Below are 18838 nucleotides of genomic sequence, written 5' to 3'. Positions count from 1 at the left end.
GCAAATCCCTCACCACACAGTACGTGGCAGCAATGGGGCTTCTTTTGGGCCTCCAAAGAAGTCAAGCATTTACCTTCCTAGACAGCCCCATACCAACTTGGGGTGCCTCTCACATGGCTGGCTCACTCTCACTGTTCATGTGTCAGCATTAATGACGCTTTTTGGAGAAGCCTTGCCTGACAGCTTCATGACCCTTATCCTCACCTACCCACTTTCCCATTGCAACACAGCAGGTAAGGTAAATACTCATTGAGTGCTGCTTATAACACACACATGATCTGTCATGATCCCAGCATTTCAGCATGCATGCAAAGTACCTTTTACAGTGGAGAATAAAAAGCAACTCTCATCTTGAAAGTTCTGAACCATCTAGAAGGATAAAGCAGATATATAATTAAAAAGCCTATCATCCTTGCTTAACTGAGTAGAAAAGATTACAAATATTAACATAAAATGCCAATGTGTATATTTATGCACAAGTATGGAATTCAGTAGCTAAGACTGTAATACTTCGTGAAGGCAGCGTGAGGTATAAAAAGTCATAGCTGCTGCACTGGCAGGGCCTTGTGCTAATAATAGTCATGTCTGCCTGTGGTGGGTGCTGAGAGCCTTGCGCAGTCCCCCACTGGATCCAGCCGGGAGCATTCCTGCTGGGTCCTATCTGCGGTGACTAACGAAGCCAACGCGGAAGTGATCTTCTACTACTACCTGCTTGTCTCTGACCCGTGGGGGGAAGTGGTACTTTTACCTTACTGTTTTTCAGTCAAATAGTGAAGAAAAGGAAAATACATCTAGATGAATAAAAATGGGCCAAAGCCCCGCTGTCCTTCACAAGTCCCCAAGTGTTTGGATTCACAACGGAAGGGTGGGGGAGGAAATAGTTATTTCATTTGTATTCGTTGTATTACTAGGCTCCTAAAACTCTTGCTTATAAATTCTCATAAAAATGTTCAATTCTCTGAAAGTGATTCTCCTAAGTACTTGCAGAAGAGGTCACAGTGTTTCCGTATTTCTTCAGTGACATGTAAACTATCAGTGTGAAAGGGAAAAGCAAATGGGCATGCCGGTTCGTTACCTGATCGCTAACAAGAATGTGAATACCAGTAGGACCCTGTCTGTAAACCTGATTTATTTGGTGGAAAGGAATATTAAACACCAATGCAAGTTTTCGAGCGACTTCTGAGGCAACCATCTCTTCCAAGTAGATTGCATGATAAACTGAAATAAAAAATAACATTTTAGCAGAAATATTTCATGTTTTCCAGGCGATCATAATACGAAACATTTCAAAGCAGTAAAAATGAAAATGGGAACAAACTATTTCCTGACCCCTTACTACCCTAAAATCTCAACTTCCCACCTGAGACACATTAATTATAATGTAATATGAACAGTAATGTATGACCAAAAAGTTTTTTTATTAAAAACCAACGGGAATTGTCTGCAAATGTACATGGGTGATCTTTCTGGGGTAAATGGGACTGAAATTGGATTGTGATGGTGGATGCAAAACTGGAAATTTACTGAAAATGTCATTCAAATTATAGTTAAAATGGGAGGATTTTATGACACAAATTACATTGATCTTTTCAAATGTCTATTTCTAGCAATATACAGAAAGAGCCCTAGAAACGTCATTTTTGATTTAGTAAGTCCAACTGGGAATGTGTCCTAAGGAGATTAAAAAAAAAGCTGCCTCACCCACCCCAAAAAATTAAAAGCTATGTGAAAGATTCCCCCCCCCACCCAAATGAATGTGGACAGAGGGCCTGATTTAGTATTTAAAAGGTGGCGCAGCGGTTTAGTGCTGGGCTGCTGGGCTGCGAGGCTGCCCGCAGCCTCTGCAGTGCCGGTTTGTTCCTCCACCGCCAGCGAGGGTCCCACAAAAAAAAGTTATGGGCCGCTTTGTTGCGATTTACATCCTGACATAGCCTGAGAGCAGAGAGGAAGGTTAGTGAGACGGTGCCGTTGCTGCCCTTAGCTGATGAGGTACAGGTGGTCCCAATGCGCCTGACTGCAGGCCCTGCTGACTGTATTCACACCCTCTTTCTCTAGCTCCTTAATAGGTATTCTGAAACAGCCTAGGGTGGGGACCTCCCCAGTGGCTCAGCGGGCCAAGCCGCAGCGCCATCACCGCTGCGGCCTGAGCTCGAGCCCCGGCCGGGGAGCCCACAACCCAGCAGACGATGCAGTAGATTTTTCCGGCAGCCGAGGGAGATGGAGATAGAGGCCAAACCCGGGGATAGGGGATCAAACCCTGGGACAGATGGAGGGAAGGGGGATAGGGGAAGATAGATGGAGGGAAGGAGGCGGAGAGAGACATGAGATGGGGCTGGACTGAGCTGGCGCAGTAGGGATCCCCAAGAGCCCCATCAAACATTTTGAAATTGAAATGAAACATGGAAAAAGCTGTAAACCAAAGTACTTTTCAGAGCTCCATGCATTATTAGTGCAAACAGCTGCCTCTTTGAATTGTGTAAGACAACTTTTCTCTGAAAAGCTCTATTGTGTTGCCCTCATTGTTTCCAAATGTGGGGAGGAGGGAGATGTTACCACTACCCACCACACAAACGAGAAAACACGTTTTAAGAAAGTTTTCATTGGGCCTCCCTGGTGGCGCAAGGGGTGAAGCGCAGCACTATGAAGTGGTCCACAGCCTCTGTAGCATGAGTTCAATCCCGGAGTTCGATCCCCAGGTGGCCAGGGAGCAACCAACCCACATGGCACGGAAGACCTCTCCTGTCTCTCCCGCTGCTCCCCTCAGCAGTGTACTTCGGTCCTTCTGTCTGTTCTGTTCCCCACTCTGGCTCTGGTGAATCCTGTCACTCCCCGCCACATCTCTGGCCTGTACCCCAGCTCTTGTATGCAAAAATAAATAAATCTTTTAAAAAAAAGTTTCCATTAAGGACCATATTTAGAGGAAGGGAGCGGGGCCAGGATCATGATCTCTGCCCTAATCCAGCTTCCATTCTGGAAAACCAGCAGGGACAAAAGTCCTCTGATACTCGAATGGAATATGACGCACATATATTGACGGTGACACAAGGACACAGCACCAGGCTCCCTGCACAGAGCCCACAAGGCCAGCCAGATGTGTGAACACCCAAGGCTGTTGTTAGACAGTTTCATCTTTGCACATGTCCCATCTTCTCTCCCCTTGTCAGTAAAAGGGAAAAAAAAAATCCCTCCTTTTTTGCCAAGCTACCAATGTTCCTGTAGTCATCACTTAAGAAATCTGAAATTTTAAGAAAAAACAGCAAAAGCCCAACTATTCCAGCTAGTCTTTCCCTTCTTGGCTACTTTTGGCATTAAGGGTCATATGAAAAAGATCCATAGTGTGGCTGAAATAATTAAAGAAAGTGGTTTCCTTGGCCCTCTAGCTGCCAGGATTCTTTCTGGCTTCTGCCTCGGTATTCACAAAGGGCTAACAGGAGGCTGAGATGCCCTCAATACCCACCGAAGGGAGTCCCACTGCCATTCTCGCCTCCACTGCCCGGGGCCTGCCGCTGCCCTTGCAGCAGTGCGTTGCTTGGCTGCTCCTGGCAGACATAGATGGTTAAACGGGGCCTAACCGACCTGCAATGAGAAGAGGCCACCCATGAGCCTGGGAGAGAAAGCTGCCTCACAAAATGTACAAATGACAACTACAGGAATCTTAGTTCTATTTCCTTACAAGAACTTTACAGTGCTATTTCATTACACAAAGTAATTTACTAATAAAAATATAAAAACACACACCTCACTCCAACTATCACAGGTGGTCTAATCTGATGATCCAGACTCTAAACCACTGAGATGGTCTGTCAGAGGCTGGTAAATTTAAGTTTCAAGATTAAATCAGCAATTTAAAATACCAGTAAGATTCAGTTTTCATGGAATTTTCACACAAGTCTAGAAATAGCAATGATAGTAAAGTCTCTGGTTCCATCACTTTAATTCACAATTAGAACGTTACATTTTTAATAACTGTTTAGTAGTCGTCACATGACCTTGAAAACCATCGATTCTGTGTAGCTCACCTAAACGAGAAGTTTGTTTTCTTGGCAACAAAACCCAGTCGTCTTCAAGAAATCAGTACTGCCCATGTGCATTTCTACCCGTCTTAGTCTACCTCTGCCCTCATCAGAGCCTGTATCATATCTGGGCCTGCCCTGAAGGTGCACACAAAAGTCTTCTTGTGAGCATGAGCTGCCAATGCGCCACAGCACACGCAGGCACATGGCCAACCCAGTGTGGAAACACATTCTGCCCAAACTCCCCACACAAAGAAAGGAACATTCTCATTTCAAGCAAAACAGTTCTTTTAAAGTTTTTTACCTTGACTTCAATGAATTATAGAGCCGAATTCCATCGGCTGCACCACAAATTTGTACTAAATCCTCCTTTGTCAGTTTTAATAAGTCGGCACCTGCAGGACAGCAAAAAGAGATTCTCATCAAAGCAAAACAAACTAGCAGGGCTGCATCCTGAGTATACACACACACGAACAACACAACAGTACGCACTGCACCTGTCCCTTGGAGCCAAAGAGAATGCTGGCTCATTCATGTCCTCTATCAAGAAGGGGCTAGAAGCCCAGGGGTGGGGCTCTCTAATCAGCTACTGGGGCCTTTCAAGCCACCTGTGCAGTTGTTCACTGTGGACTTGATTTTGGCTGGTGCTTGTGTGAGTACACATGGCTCTGACCTTAGATGATTAACCTTGGGAATACCCAGACCAACCTCTTATTTTATAAAAAGAGGAAAGTCCAGGCTTTTGGGGACTTGTCTTAAGTTATAAAAGTTGGTGGCAGCGCTAGAACTCTAGACCTCTTCATGCTGCAACATGCAGTATACAGTCCAACATTCTGTAACGTAACAACTCTGTCACAGCAGCCAGTTCTAATATGGAAGCATGACAGAACTGCTGACTGTACCGAAAGATTTGTTATCCCTGGTAACTGTAAATGACACAGTGTCTGATCTGTCTGACTAATACAACAGGAAGGGGAAAGGAAGTGGTACAGAGAGAGACTATCCCAAGGCTGGCCATTTTTGAAGATAGGGGTGGTAGCTGGGAGTTCATTTCTGACTTTTACGTTTGAATGTGTCCATAATCTTTGTTTCTTCCTTTAAAAAAAAAAAACAACAAAAACCCAAGAGATAGCTTTTAGGGAGAATTAAAAAGGCATCTAGGATTAAGGCATGAACTTCCATGTGATAAACTACATAATGAGATAGTGGAATTAACTATTTTGGGGGCCTTAAATGTAAGAACCTTTACATTCTAGTTTGTAAAAGGAATAAAGCACCTATCTCCTGAGGCATGAGCACCGATGGGGATCATTAAAGGGAGTCAGATAAGCAAAGACATCTCTCCACTGGAGCCTCACCTGAAAACAGCTCACTTGTGACCGGATGTGTGTATGCACAGGTTAAATCCCGAGAACCAGACAAACTCAACATAGATAGCCCCTGAAATACGAATGCCCAAAGGCTCAGAGCGAGAAGCCCCAGCCTCCTCACCATCTTACTGTTGGGGACGCACAGGGTAAGGACAAAGCAGGAGGCAAGGCATGTAGTCACTGCTCACAGCTCAGCGCTCCCCAGATGGAAACATATCTGACTCTCTAACAGGCTTAATCCGGGACCTCCTGCAGTAGTCCCACTGCCAGAGTCTGTGCTAAGTGCTTGTCTCTCTGCTATGCTCTTCATCTGTCTCCCCTCTTTGGGTTCAAGATGTGACCCCCCTCCCACTGAAATTCGTAAGTTTGTTTTGCACAGATAAAAGGCTTTACTTAATCATAAAAATGTGACTATCAGCTAGTAAACAACTTTCCTCCAGTAAATTTCCTCCATGCACAAGTACTGCAGTGCATGCGACATGATAGGAAGCCATGTATTTTGTGAGCTCAAGCCTTCCTCTAGGTCAGGTGTGTGCGCACACATGCAGTCTCTTAGAGGCTCAAGTGATCCTTAGGGCCGCATGGCACCAGGGCAAAGAAGGCTGACTGCATTTTACTGCGGCCCAGCATTTCTCAAGATGCATTTGACCAGGACGTGTGTTAGTAGTCTGTAGGAAAAGGGTCTGAGGGTCAATATGTTTTGGAAATGCTGCCCTGTCCCACCTGATGTATCTATGACTGTCCTAAGCAGGTTTTCTCCAGCAGCTCCTGGAGTAGCACAGTTCCCTTTCAAAATTCCATTTAAACACTCCTTTAAGCTTACTACACAAGAAAAAATTATGCTTAAAGATATAAACACCACACGAGTACATTCACAGCACACAATACCACACGGTAAAGAACCAAGTACTGATACATGCAAGTTGGATGGACTTAAAGGCATGCTGAGTGATAAGTCAATCTCAAAAGGTTACATTCAGTATGATTCCATTTATACAACATTCTTGAAATGATAAAATCATGAACATGGGGATTAGAGATCACGGGGAAGGGGTACGGGCAGCACTAGGGGAGATCCCTGTGGTGATGGTGCAACTCTGCATTCTACCTTTGTTGGTAGTCACAGGAATCTTATCACTGATGAAATGAGACAGACCTACACACACCAACGTCAATTACTTGGTTTTGGTATGAGATCATATAATTACGAGAGCAATGGCGCCAAGGGGGGATACTGGAGCATCTCTGTGCTATCTTTGCAATTTACTGTAAGGAAAAAATTACTTAAAAAAAGAAACTGCATGAACTCTGAACACTGTAGGCAAGAGAGGGCACATAAGCTAGTGAAGTAGCAGACTGTACAAAGTCAGTTATCTGGCTTTGATAATGTACAACAGGGATGCAAGATGGCACCTATGGGGGGGAAGGGCGCGAGGCATGCCTTCTGATAAATTTCTCATGAAATCTACAATTATTTCCAAATTTAAAATTAAGGTTAAAAAAGGGAGAGAAGCACAGACAAAACATGAATACACATGCACACCTACCTGAAAAATTGGAAAACAGTCTTGTGTAGGAAGAGAATCTGTTTTTGAGCAGCCATTGTTGTGTTTCCTGGATCGTGGCTGAAGGCTGAAGTTGCTGTTTTAAAAAAAAAAAAATGAACATACACAGAAGAAACTATGGCAACTTACAAAAAATAACTGAAGTCAGCATCATATGATAAAGAAATCCTCCAAGTACAAAGATACAAAGTAAAAAACATCCAAGAAGAATACAGGTCTGACTAAGCAAAAAATGACAAGCCCCTGTCAGAGCCTGAAAAAAAAGGACTCTGAAAGTATCTGATTGCTTTAGGAAAAAGACACTTACTTCACTAGAGGACAATGAAACTCCATCTCCCTGATGATTTGGGGAAGAAGAATTGCTGGGGAGAAGGAAGAAATGGATGATTATTATATTTATATTTTAGATCAAGACAAAGACTATGAAACCAGGTAATTTAAAATACTTTGGGTCACAGCAAAGTTAATTTATACTAAGAACGTTAGCACGACTAGTCAGGGATTGAATGTGACAGTGAGATTAAAACACAGAAGACTTTGTTGATATGTGCATCTAACTTCATCTATTCTAGTACAAAATTCACATTTTATGAAACAAAAGGGCTCCAGGGGTGCCAGGACAATGAAGGATAGTCATTCAGTTTTATCAGGAAAAAATATGAGAAATCAAGTAAGATAAGCAGTTAAAAAATAATTGCAAAGAAAATCTACTTGAAGAAAATAGCTGTAAGAGATGGCCTAAGAATCTGAAATCAAAATAGAAAATGGTATCTCTTTAATACATAAATCCATACTTTAAGAGGACAAAATTCAAGGGGAAAAAAGGCAAACCCAACTTGTATTTCTAAGGCAAAATGAGAACTTAAAATTCCTCCTGGTTCTGAGCACCAACTTTGTTTTAGTGCGCGCGCCCACGATCACTCAGGTCTATTGCGCTGCATGTTTTCCATCCTTCTCCACCCAGTAAAATGTTAGGTCCTTCCGATAGGGCTGTTTCTGTCCCTTATAAATCACAACACCTGCAACGGCGCTGGTAGCAGTGGGCTTTTAGAACTATGAGGTCAGCAGTGGGTACATGAACTCACAGTTCATCTTTAAAATCAATCTTTTTCTAAGTTTACTCAGATGGAACTGAGAGACTGCGAGGGTCCCTCCCCTCTGCTGGGCCCTGCTCACTCCCCTCTCTGAGTCTGTTCTTCAAGCACAACAATCTACAGAAAAACAAGCTGCTCTGTCAGTCTATCCTCCTCAGGGAAAAGCACGTTTTTGTCTGTTTTCTCATCAGAACCTATTCTGAACTGAATGCTTGTATTCCCTCAAAATTCCTATGTTGACACCTTACCCCCAGTGTGTGATACAGAATTAGAAGCAGAACATTTGGGAATTAGCATCAGATGAGGTTGCAAAGGCGGGGCCCCCAAGAATGAGATCAGTGCCTTTACAAGAGTCCTGAGAGCATGTGCTTCCAGCGCCCTGCTCTCTACCTCCGCTGTGGGAAGCTACTCAGTAAGTCGGCATCTGCGACCAGGAAAGATTTCTCACTGGAACCTGACTCTCCTGATACTGGCGTCTGGCCTCCAGAACTGTGAGGAATAAAGGGACTAGGAGCAAAAGGGCTAGTAGGTGAAGAAGTGACCATTTTCCCCTAAAATTAAGGTACAGGCTATTTCCCAACACTATGTCTCTTTCTCGATATATACATATCGAGAAATATATACACATATATCGAGAAAGAGAGAGAGAGAGAGAGATACAGAAGAGAGAGAGAGGGAAAGAGAGAGACTTTGCTATAAAATGAAAGGGAAATAAAGGAGCATGAGTATCAGTTAGCTGCAGGCACACAATTATACAAACCAAATACCTGTCCGGGATACTGCAAGTGCTCTGCTGAGAGGAGGTGAAAGTGGGTGCTGTGGAAGGACTGTTATTCACATAGGTGGTAGGGGCATCAGGCCATGGAGAACACTAAGGATAGAAACAAAAATAAATTAATGACATGCTTTTAAAGTATGTGGAAGCAATATCTGTTTACAATTTACTCTAGTCTGGCCTACTGCAAGACTATAAAACACAGAACACCTGACACTCATCAGGCACCCTCACAGAAACATACCGAATAAAGTTCTGTGTGGTAATGAAAAATTTTACCTGCCGGAGGAGTCTAGACCTTAGTTAATCTTAGAGAAGACCTGAAGTGATGATAGCAGCAAAAAAAATTTACAAAGGTATTTTCAGTGTGTACTTATGTACAAATTGCTTTTGAGAACTCTCACACCCATTTTCATTAGTTCTAACAGGCGCCTACCAAGGTTTAAGAACAGAAGAGATAAGAAAGGGTTTGTAATCAACATTGACCATCACCCGGTGAACAGGACAGGGAGGCTGTCCTTCCAAGTGCTCGTTTTGTCCTCCTCTCTGTGAAAGCCTCAGTAACACCCGTTTGCTTCCTGACCTTCTGAAAATACTCCCCAGGTAAGATACTGGCCCAGCGACACCTCTGTAGGGCAATGCCTGTATCTATTTACATGCGTGCTTTCTATATCTTCCAGGAAGGACATGGTGAACCTAATACTTTTCAGTTCCAGGCACAATTCTGACCAAAAAGCCACGATTCAAAGACACACTAACTGTCACAATTAGGAGCTGAAAAAGCTAGTCTTGCACAGAGTGGATCAGGGTGGTCTTCAAACCTGAGCTGTGGCGGTTTCATGCTACAGCATGGGGTGTTCTTTCTAGAACTAACCTGCCCGAACATGCCTCTGGTTTCAGGGGTCCCCATTAATAATCAGTCTTCTCCCATTTTACACAAGGCATCACATCTCACCATGGCGATGGGCACAAGACTCTCCCTACTCCCCTCCCAAAAAAAAACAACACCCACAGAAAACTCAGGAGGACGTACTGTCAACTGATACAAATTGAAATAATCTACTAGATCACACAAACATAGGTCACTGGGATTTTTGACAGATAACGCAAAAGGATTCTAAGATGTGAATAACAGTGCTCAAAGGAAAAATAAACCTAAAGTTTCTCTTAGCAAAAAAAGCTATCAATTGTGTTTTACCCTGTCTATTCAAGATGCATCTCTAGTAACCTTTCTATATTTATATTTAACAATTTCTCAGAATTTCTATCACTTGTCAGTTTGATAAATTAATAGTAATACGTTTACCGTTTCTCAAATGAGTAAAGGGACTACAGTCACAGGGAACTTTACAAATTAAATTTTAATTTATAAAAGTTCATTGTAAAGAATTAGAGTGACCATTAAAGGATTTTCAGGCATAAAAAGCGTGACATTAGGATGAACTTATTTAAGAGGAAAGGAGAGGATATATTAGATCAGGAAAGAGCAGCAGAGTCAAATTTCAGACTTAACTAAAGAGCTTGCTCATCATCTTAAGTGGTATTTAGATTCCACAGCATACACTTCAAAAAATATGCATGTTTTTATCTTAAATTGTGAATATAAATATTCGCTATGCCAGAAAGCTGTCTCCTTTGCAATTATTTAAATTTATTACGAAAATTTCAGATGTTATCTAAACATGTGCAATGGACTTTTTCCAAAATTCTTTTGAGTGTAGGAATGTCAAAACCACACTGGTGTGGAGGAGTTAGGAGACTGCAAACACACTGAGGCCAGAAACAACTTCTCTCTCATGGTTACAGGAACTTAAAACATTTCTGAACCCATCAGATAGATGGAACAAGGAAAATAAAATAGTAATTCCATAATCTTAATAAATACTATGTATCTCCTCAAAATGGGGGGTGAGGGGGATGCAGACTTCACTATTTCAACTATTACTAACTTTTAAGAAAGAAATTTAGCTGGACAGCATTGCTAACTTATGGTACGGCACATCAATTTCTCTGCTAATACTATTTTACATATTGCTTATTCTTTTTAAACTGGAGCCTTTGTTTTTCTTTCCTTCTTACAAAGTAGAACCAAATGGCAGGTCTAATCATTTATGGGTGTCACATGCTCATGGTTATTTCTACTACATGGAAGAAGTTCCTGCTACACGTGAGATAAGATGTGACAACAGTATAACAAGAACATTTAAATAACGTAAACCTTTTACCATCAAGGCTCCTTAAATTTGGCTTGGTAATTTTTGCCACCTGTTAAGTTGAAGAAATGGACTCATCAAAAACTTCTCGTATGGGGCTTCCCCGGTGGCGCAGCACTTGAGCGCTGGGTTGCGAAACTGCCCGCAGCCTCTGCAGTGCCAGTTCGTCCCCCGGCCACCAGTGAGGGTCCCACATGGCGCGCAGACCTCTCCTGCCGCCCGCTGCTCCCCTCAGCAGTGTATTTCGTCACTCTGCCTGCTCTGCTCTCCCCTCTGGCACTGGTGAATTCTCTCACCCTCCCGCACTTCTGACTGTACCCAGTGCTTGTATAAATAAATCTTAAAAACAAACAAACAAACAAACAACAAACTTCTAGTATGGCAGAGTAATATGGAAAAAGACATGAAATTTCCTGAAACTGTACACACATAGCTGTATCACATCTAGATTGATAGCAGAAAAGTAGGGCTGTCAACAGTTGACATCTATACTTAGTAAATGAGACTCAAAATCACTGAACACTAGAAAACTAGTGTTCAATGAAAAGTGGTCATGTTGTTTGCACCTACATTTAGAGTAAGTCCTCAAATGGACAGGTTGAATGAAAGATCAACACCTCCCTACTTTTGTACTATAGACGGTTCTCTTGCAGTCAACCCAGGAGGGTAAAGATGTACACTAAGGAATATTTTCACAGCATTTCTTCTACTTTGTCATTCTTCCGTCTTTAAAAGTTAGCAATAGGGCAGTGTCTGTGTTCAGAAACACAATCTATAAATCACACTCTCCAGCACTACCTGGCCTGGGCTCATTTTCATGGTTTTGGTATACTGTGAACAAAGCCCCTCTCCAGGATGACCAGAAGGCAATGTTCCACCTTAAGCTGCAGGAATTGGTAATGCTGGTATAAGCCAATGAGAGACAGTGAAGAGTTTTACTCTGCAGCAGCAACTAAGAACCAAGAGTAGTGACTCTATTCAAGGTGGGGTCCTATCACAGCACGTTTTAGATTTTAACAGATAAACCTAGATTTCCCTTTTTATTGAGAGCCAACTGTAACTGTCAGCTCCTCCTTTGTAAGTACTTTAAGAAGCGTATGTAATGCTGTAGGAATTTCTTCTTTAAGGGATTAACCTGTACCTTGATTTTTAAAAACAAGTTTCCAAGGAGCTCTAACCACCCTTAGAAAGTTATTAATCAAACCAAATGTAGCCCAGGGTAGCAAGCAACTAGGAAGATGTGAAATCCCAGGCCAGTGAACTGCTGACGTTTTGCATACTTTAGACTTGATTTTAAAATCATCAGTAATATAGCAATAATACTACCATCTTCAGATTAATTCTGGGCTAGAACAGATTTTTTACATTTATGAACTATCAGAAACTATTGGTTTTAAGTAAATGTATATTTTAACAAGAAGGGGAATGTGACTGAGTTACCAGGAGTCCCCAGAAAGCTTACTAAGAACCTCTTATGAGTCTCCAGCTGAGAAATCACAAGGGTGTAAAAACATATACCTGGAGGGGTTGGCATTTTGGGGAGGGAGTATTCAGTTGTTCCAAGCAAACTTTGATTTGAATTTTAAAAACCCAGTTAAAGAAAATGCAACATGTGCTCCCCAGGACACTCAGATGAGTACCTTTTCAGTTTTGTTGCATAAAGAAGCATTTAAAGCATTTTCACTCAGTGCTTTAAGTTGAAAATGATGTTCATATGATAGTGCTTGTGATGGCCACTGTCTACAGATGAGGGACTATTCCATCTGTGGAACCTTGACAGTACAAACACTAAAATGATGAATAGAGTGGCCATTAATACAGAAACTGACTTTTTAAAAAGTTCTTTAATGTTCTGTATTTACATTTCAGATATATTGGGGATCAAAACCAGAAAATCCTTTTGTGGACTGTAAGATGAAGACTTGAGTTGTGTCACAAAATAAAGATTTGCTATACTTCAACTGACAGAGTCATCAACCAGAGGCCCCCTGGCTGCATTTAGGGAAGCAGGTGAGTGAGTGTACAGCAAGGTGCACTGTTCTGGCCTGAAATCAGAAAGTCACAATGCGGTTGCTGAGAGGAAACACTAATGCAGACAAAGATTATTTTTCTACCAGTGCTGCCAAACAGGCTTTTATAAGCAAAGACAGACACACATTCTTAGACTACATGCCGGGAAATGTGACAGCCAGTACTGCAAATGCTCATGTCAAGCTTGCTGCATTTCTCTACATATCTATGAAATTTTCTTAGCAATTATACATGAGAAAGCAAAACCTTTTTAATTACATAAAAATGACAACTAGTTTACTAAAAGTCTTTTCAGTTGATTTCAGGGTTCTAGAAAAAAGTGTATGTGTGAAGGAGAGAGGAAAGGAAAGGGTGGGAGAAAGGCAAGGGGACGCGGGGGGGGGGGGGTAGGGGGAGGAGGCGGGCAGGGAGGAACACCATTTGTGAGTGTCGTTTTCTTTCCCCCTCCAAAACCACCCAATATGGTCAACATTGTTTTTGCTTTGTTTTAAAGTGTTAGATTTAGGAAATTTTCCTCAGTGAGGAACAAACAGAAAGCAGGAAATCTAAACAAAAGCAAATTAAATCAAGACAAGGACATCAAAAACAAATTTGGCTTTACTTTTCGGTGGAAGTTGGTCCTATATCTAACACTGCACAAGGTTTCTTGCACAATGAAAAGAGAAGCAGAAGTCCCTTACACTGCCTCGCTTTGCCAGAGAATCACCGTAGTCTGCTGGCAAAGTCCGCTTGCTGGACTTTTTCTGCTCATGTTCAACTGCATCTTCAATTATAGGCTCAAGCCTCATCTGGACAAACACCAAAGATTGGGATCAATGTCTTTTCATTATACAAAGAAAGATCTAATACCCTGTTTATGTCTCTGCAGTCCAATTAAACAAATGTATGACTAGCAGGATTCAAAGTTAAAGAAAATGCAAAACCCCAGCAGTGACCAAAAAAAAAAAAAAAAAAAAAAAATCAGACAGCTAGGCCCGACTTAATCTCTTTGCCAACCATCAAGGTTTTTAAGGTCTTTCTAAGACCTGATTGGGATTCCAGCATCTTCGTTCAAGATCCCACCCAGGAAACTAGTCCATTAAAATCCCAAAATTTAAATAACATACTTTCCCAAAAATTTCATGAATACTATGTCAAGTTGCCCCCAATCTTCCCCAACCCCACTGCAGCAAAACTCTAATCCTTAGAGATTGCTACTACTCAAACCTCTGCTCTCTAGAAACCAAAACAGAGCTCTGCGTTACCTCCGTAAGGATTGTGGTGTCATAGGATGGCTGATACTTTTCTTTTTCATGAGCAGTTCTCTTCTCCATTTTTTCTCGGTCAGTTTTTTGTTTCCTGTCTGCACCTTTAGGCTTAAAAACAAAGTAGAAGATTTTATCTGTCAGGCTACAGACAAGGAGCTTTACAAGCAAGACTAGACCTTAATTACTGAAAGCCTGGTTTCCACACCTTACCTTAAAAACTTTGATTTGGCAGCTAGCTGAGTGTAGATGATCTGTATATTCTCCATTTTCATTCTGCTTAAAGGTATCAACCTGGATCCTAAAAGGCACTCCCTTCTCACCTCCATGCTTCCGTGGAGTAAATTCTGTGCTGATGCAGTGCACCTAGAAAACAATTCAGGCTGAAATGGATCCGAAGTACCACCCCATGATTACCCTTTTGTTTTGTTCCCATTTGGATATCCCGCCACCACTATAAACTCAATACCCTTTAAAACAAACTTTTACATATTAGCTATAAGAGTCATGAATTTGATTGTTATTTAATATATGGCTTTCCTTCCACAAATCAAACTAAGTCTTTCTGAACTTTGGAATGAATTCTCTTCCATTCAAACGCCTCTCCTTTAATAGAGCATTTGCTCCAATCCTAGATTTAATTATACTATAGCTCCCTGTGTATATCACCTACCCGCATCGTATTGTTCTCAAACTCAGGGTCCTGGCATGTGGCTCATACACAGTAGTCCTTACCTCATCACCCAGAGCTTCTGCTAGCTGCCCTCTACTGTCATTACCCCACGTCCTACTGCTGTCCCTCTATACATCAACATGCAAACCATATTCATGTTTGACCACTTCTGCCCCTTCTCCTGATACTATGATGACAGGGTACCACAGAGGGTTAGTATCAAACTTTGGTAATTTCTCACTGCTACACATACCTTCAATGACTCAAAGTTAAAAATGATTATGACTCTCTACATCCTGAAATTTTAGGCCATTCTTACTCAACTCCATTGACTACATTAACTAGTTACCCTGTTAGAAAAGGAGTATGAGAAAATATTCACTAATATGAACCAGGTCCCTGGTGAGTATGAGTTGATGGGGGCTATGTGGTAACCACATATCCACAAAAAATACAAAATAATAAATATTGTTTATAGTTCAAACAAACCACAGCCTACCTAGGCTGGTCAGCAATTAAGTGGTTTTCCTTTTCTACATAAAGATTATATGTTTATTAGTTCTCCTACCACCTACAAATTTGAAAACACTGGGTATTAGATTTATGTTGATTTTATTTTACACATAACAATGTTTTTAAAGACTCATCTCCCAAAGATACAAGCTGCGTACTTACGTATAAAATAAAATGCCTTGAATTATTTGAAACAATTCCATCAATAATTAAAAAGGGGGAAATTACTAACAGTTGAAACCATGGATACACAGAGGAATCATTACCTTTCGTGTATGTGTGTTGAGGGGGGTGCTGAAAATTTCACATCAGAATTTTTTTTGGATAATGCTAGAAAGAATCTTAAAATAATACTTTCTCCAATCAAACCCTTTTAAATGGCAGTTCTGATTCAAGAGAAATGCATGTTACAAAAAATGGAAGTTTTGACTATTGCTGCTACCCATGGTAAATGTAATTCTTGCAAAATGCTTTCCATATTAGATTGTCTTATATGTTAGTCAATAAGGGACAGTTTTAGTAGATGAACTCCAATTTAACAGCATATGTAAAATAAAACGACATTATAAGATAATTTACAAATAAGCATTTAGAGAAGGTGTAACAAGTGTCAAGAATTCAATCTCATCCATGACCTTCTAAATGACTAAGTCAATACGCTTCTAATAATGTAAAAATCCAAACCTGAATGAAAGCAGATGTGCGTTTTGCAGGGTCCCACAGAAATTCAACCGCATTTAACTGGCTTGGATTTGTCCTTGTGTCAATTACTCCCACAGACATTGGAATATCTATATTTCAAAAAGAAGTTAAATAGATACTCACCCAGTACAAACAATTAAAATGCCCATAACTTACTATAATTATGTTCTAGTGAAATTATTATATCTCCATGCCCAATTTTTTTCTTCCATAGTCGACCACTTCAATGTCAAAACCCAACTAATGAGTATCATACTTTCTTCTACCGTGGTTTTCTATTTCCTTTAATTAAGAATGATGGGTGGTGGGCCTCCCCGGTGGCGCAGCGGTTGAGCACTGGGTTGCGAAGCTGCCCGCGGCCTCTGCGGCGCCGGTTCGATCCCCGGCTGCTCCCCGGCCACCGGCGGAGGATCCCACATGGTGCGCAGACCTCTCCTGCCACCCGCTGCTCCCCTCAGCAGTGTACTTCAGTCCTTCTGCCTGCTCTGCTCCCCGCTCTGGCTCTGGTGAATTCTCTCACCCTCCCGCGCTTCTGACTGTACCCAGTGCATGTATAAACAAAACAAACAAACATAATAAATAAATAAATAAAAGCATGCCTCTATAAAAAAAAAAGAATGATGGGTGGTGCCAATCAAGAAAAAATAATAAAATGACTTCAAACTCATTAAAATTCTGGCTCAGTTTCTTTTAGGACCCAAAAACTCCTTTCTAACTGTAAAACTCAAGACACATGGCATCTGCTAACCCCAAAACTCTCTGCACAGTTACACATCGTGCCCCTTGTTTAGAAGCATAGCTAAACGGCTTTCATCTCTCTCTGGTTTTCTGACAGCCTCGTGTACCTAAATCAAGAAGTCTGTCTCCAGGACGATTCCACTTCCAACCTTCAAGTTGCTGATGTTCTGTATACTGCAGCCGTCTGTCATGAAATACAACTCTTATGATGCTCTATAGAACAAGCGGGGGAAACAAGTTACTTTTAAATTGTTTCAGCTACAATGCAGAAGCATTTTCACTTTTAATGTGATAACCTATAATAGAAGAGCATACAAAACAAATTCTGCTTTATATATTTTTTAAGTAAAAGATTTTGCTCTTGGATACTTGGATTATGGGTGCAAAGAACTATAATTAAAAAAATAAATAAAATGGTTACATAGGTCTAATTTTTATTTAAAAAATTGACAGTGTAATTCAAAATTAAGGCACATGCTCATAAAATTAGTGAGAATTACATTTTTATAAAGAAAACATTAGATAAACATAGAAATTACTAAAATGAAAAGGTGATATAAACAGGAGACAAAGAAACCCAGGTACAGTGGTAAAACAGTTAACTTAAAATAATAGTTAATAAATTTTAGACAGTCAAGGGGAGGGGGAGGGAGGAATCTGCCAACCACCCAGAAGAGAGGCTGTATGTGCCATTCATTCTTGGGTCTCCACCCACCCCTCCTTCATATCACAGACATTTGGGGTACCAACCATTTCATTACAGGAATAAGGGGTCATTGAAATGATTTCAGATATCAGATTTGCATTAATAAGTATTCCTGACACATTTTTATATTTACTGTTTCTCGAACCATGACACAGTAAGATACCTGTATTTCCAGTACACTGCTGGTTTACATAGGAAATAATCTGTGCTCCTACCTTTCCTAACCATTAAATACTATCCAAACCCTAATGGATAAATATTTTGAAGGAAACCATTTGAAAGTGACAGTATTTTAACTTCAGATAGTTAAAAAGAAAAAAAAAGAGGCAAGTCCATAGTTAAAGCAGATGAGGGAGGAATCCATAAAGGCTCAGCTGTCACTGTGATCCACACCCATTTTTCCCCAGCTACACCCACATCTGCAGGAGCTGCCCAGGTGGTACACCAACACCCACTTCATCCTACCATCTGCTGGCAGCAAAGCTTTCACAGAGACAGTGGCACAGTAGCCACCGGTTCCCTTCATCAACAAATTGGTCTCAGAAGAAAGTGTAGCACAGAAAATGCCATCATTTTGATTCTTCCACATGTAGGAAAAGACTAAATTGACATATTCAGATGAAAACAGTATGAAAATTTGGACATTAGACTTAAGAGCTTTCCTAATCCCCATCTGGAAAGTCAGATTAAGATAATAGAGTAAGGAAAATGAAAAGATGACATAGTTAAGAAATTGCTAAGATATGAAAAAACTTCTTAAATGAAGTTGGAAGGGAAGAAGTTGTTCTTTGTAGATTCTGACTAAAAGGAGACCGCACCTAAGAACCAGCATCAGACATAAGGGACCTAAGAGCCAGAATTGAAGAAAAGGCACCTAACAACAAAACAGAGAGAGAACAGAGAAAGCCTATCACTGAGTATGTTAAACACATTCAAGAAATTCCAAAGTACCTTTGATAACCCAGCATTTGATCCCCATGTTTCCTCACTATAGTAGAGTCAAACTCATAGGGCCAGGAACTAAAAAATTCTAGATGGCTACAGATTTTAGGGATTTTCTAGCTGAAGAAAGATGTGACTTCTAAGAAATTCTCCTGTAGCTTTTCATAGCAGCAGATAGTAGCTCAGAGTTCTAGGCAAGCTCTTAGGATTTAACCAAAGGTATCCTCTCACATCCACCAGATCAGATTTATGGCTTATC

The 18838-nt window shown here is 41.1% G+C and overlaps 1 protein-coding gene across 2 annotated transcripts in view; it reads right to left on the bottom strand.

The window, feature by feature from the left end:
* UBP1 (upstream binding protein 1) overlaps window positions 1-18838 on the bottom strand; it is a gene marked incomplete at both ends in the record, with an annotated part of 41891 nt that overhangs the window by 1360 nt on the left and 21693 nt on the right. Inside the window, 12 exons of one of the 2 annotated variants that reach the window (XM_084247406.1) lie at window positions 318-369; window positions 1076-1218; window positions 3458-3576; window positions 4318-4408; window positions 6931-7024; window positions 7256-7310; window positions 8810-8913; window positions 13742-13849; window positions 14306-14416; window positions 14519-14671; window positions 16176-16282; window positions 17039-17144. In XM_084247406.1, the coding sequence (XP_084103532.1) occupies window positions 318-369; window positions 1076-1218; window positions 3458-3576; window positions 4318-4408; window positions 6931-7024; window positions 7256-7310; window positions 8810-8913; window positions 13742-13849; window positions 14306-14416; window positions 14519-14671; window positions 16176-16282; window positions 17039-17144 (1243 nt within the window). The remainder of the gene's footprint in view (window positions 1-317; window positions 370-1075; window positions 1219-3457; window positions 3577-4317; window positions 4409-6930; window positions 7025-7255; window positions 7311-8809; window positions 8914-13741; window positions 13850-14305; window positions 14417-14518; window positions 14672-16175; window positions 16283-17038; window positions 17145-18838) is intronic. The other variant, XM_084247407.1, reaches the window with a different exon arrangement.

The sequence above is a fragment of the Talpa europaea genome (genome assembly GCF_964194135.1).
Source record: "Talpa europaea genome assembly, chromosome: 11".
In the NCBI taxonomy this organism is placed as follows: Eukaryota; Metazoa; Chordata; class Mammalia; order Eulipotyphla; family Talpidae; genus Talpa; species Talpa europaea.
This window is presented reverse-complemented; position numbering and strand designations above follow the sequence as displayed.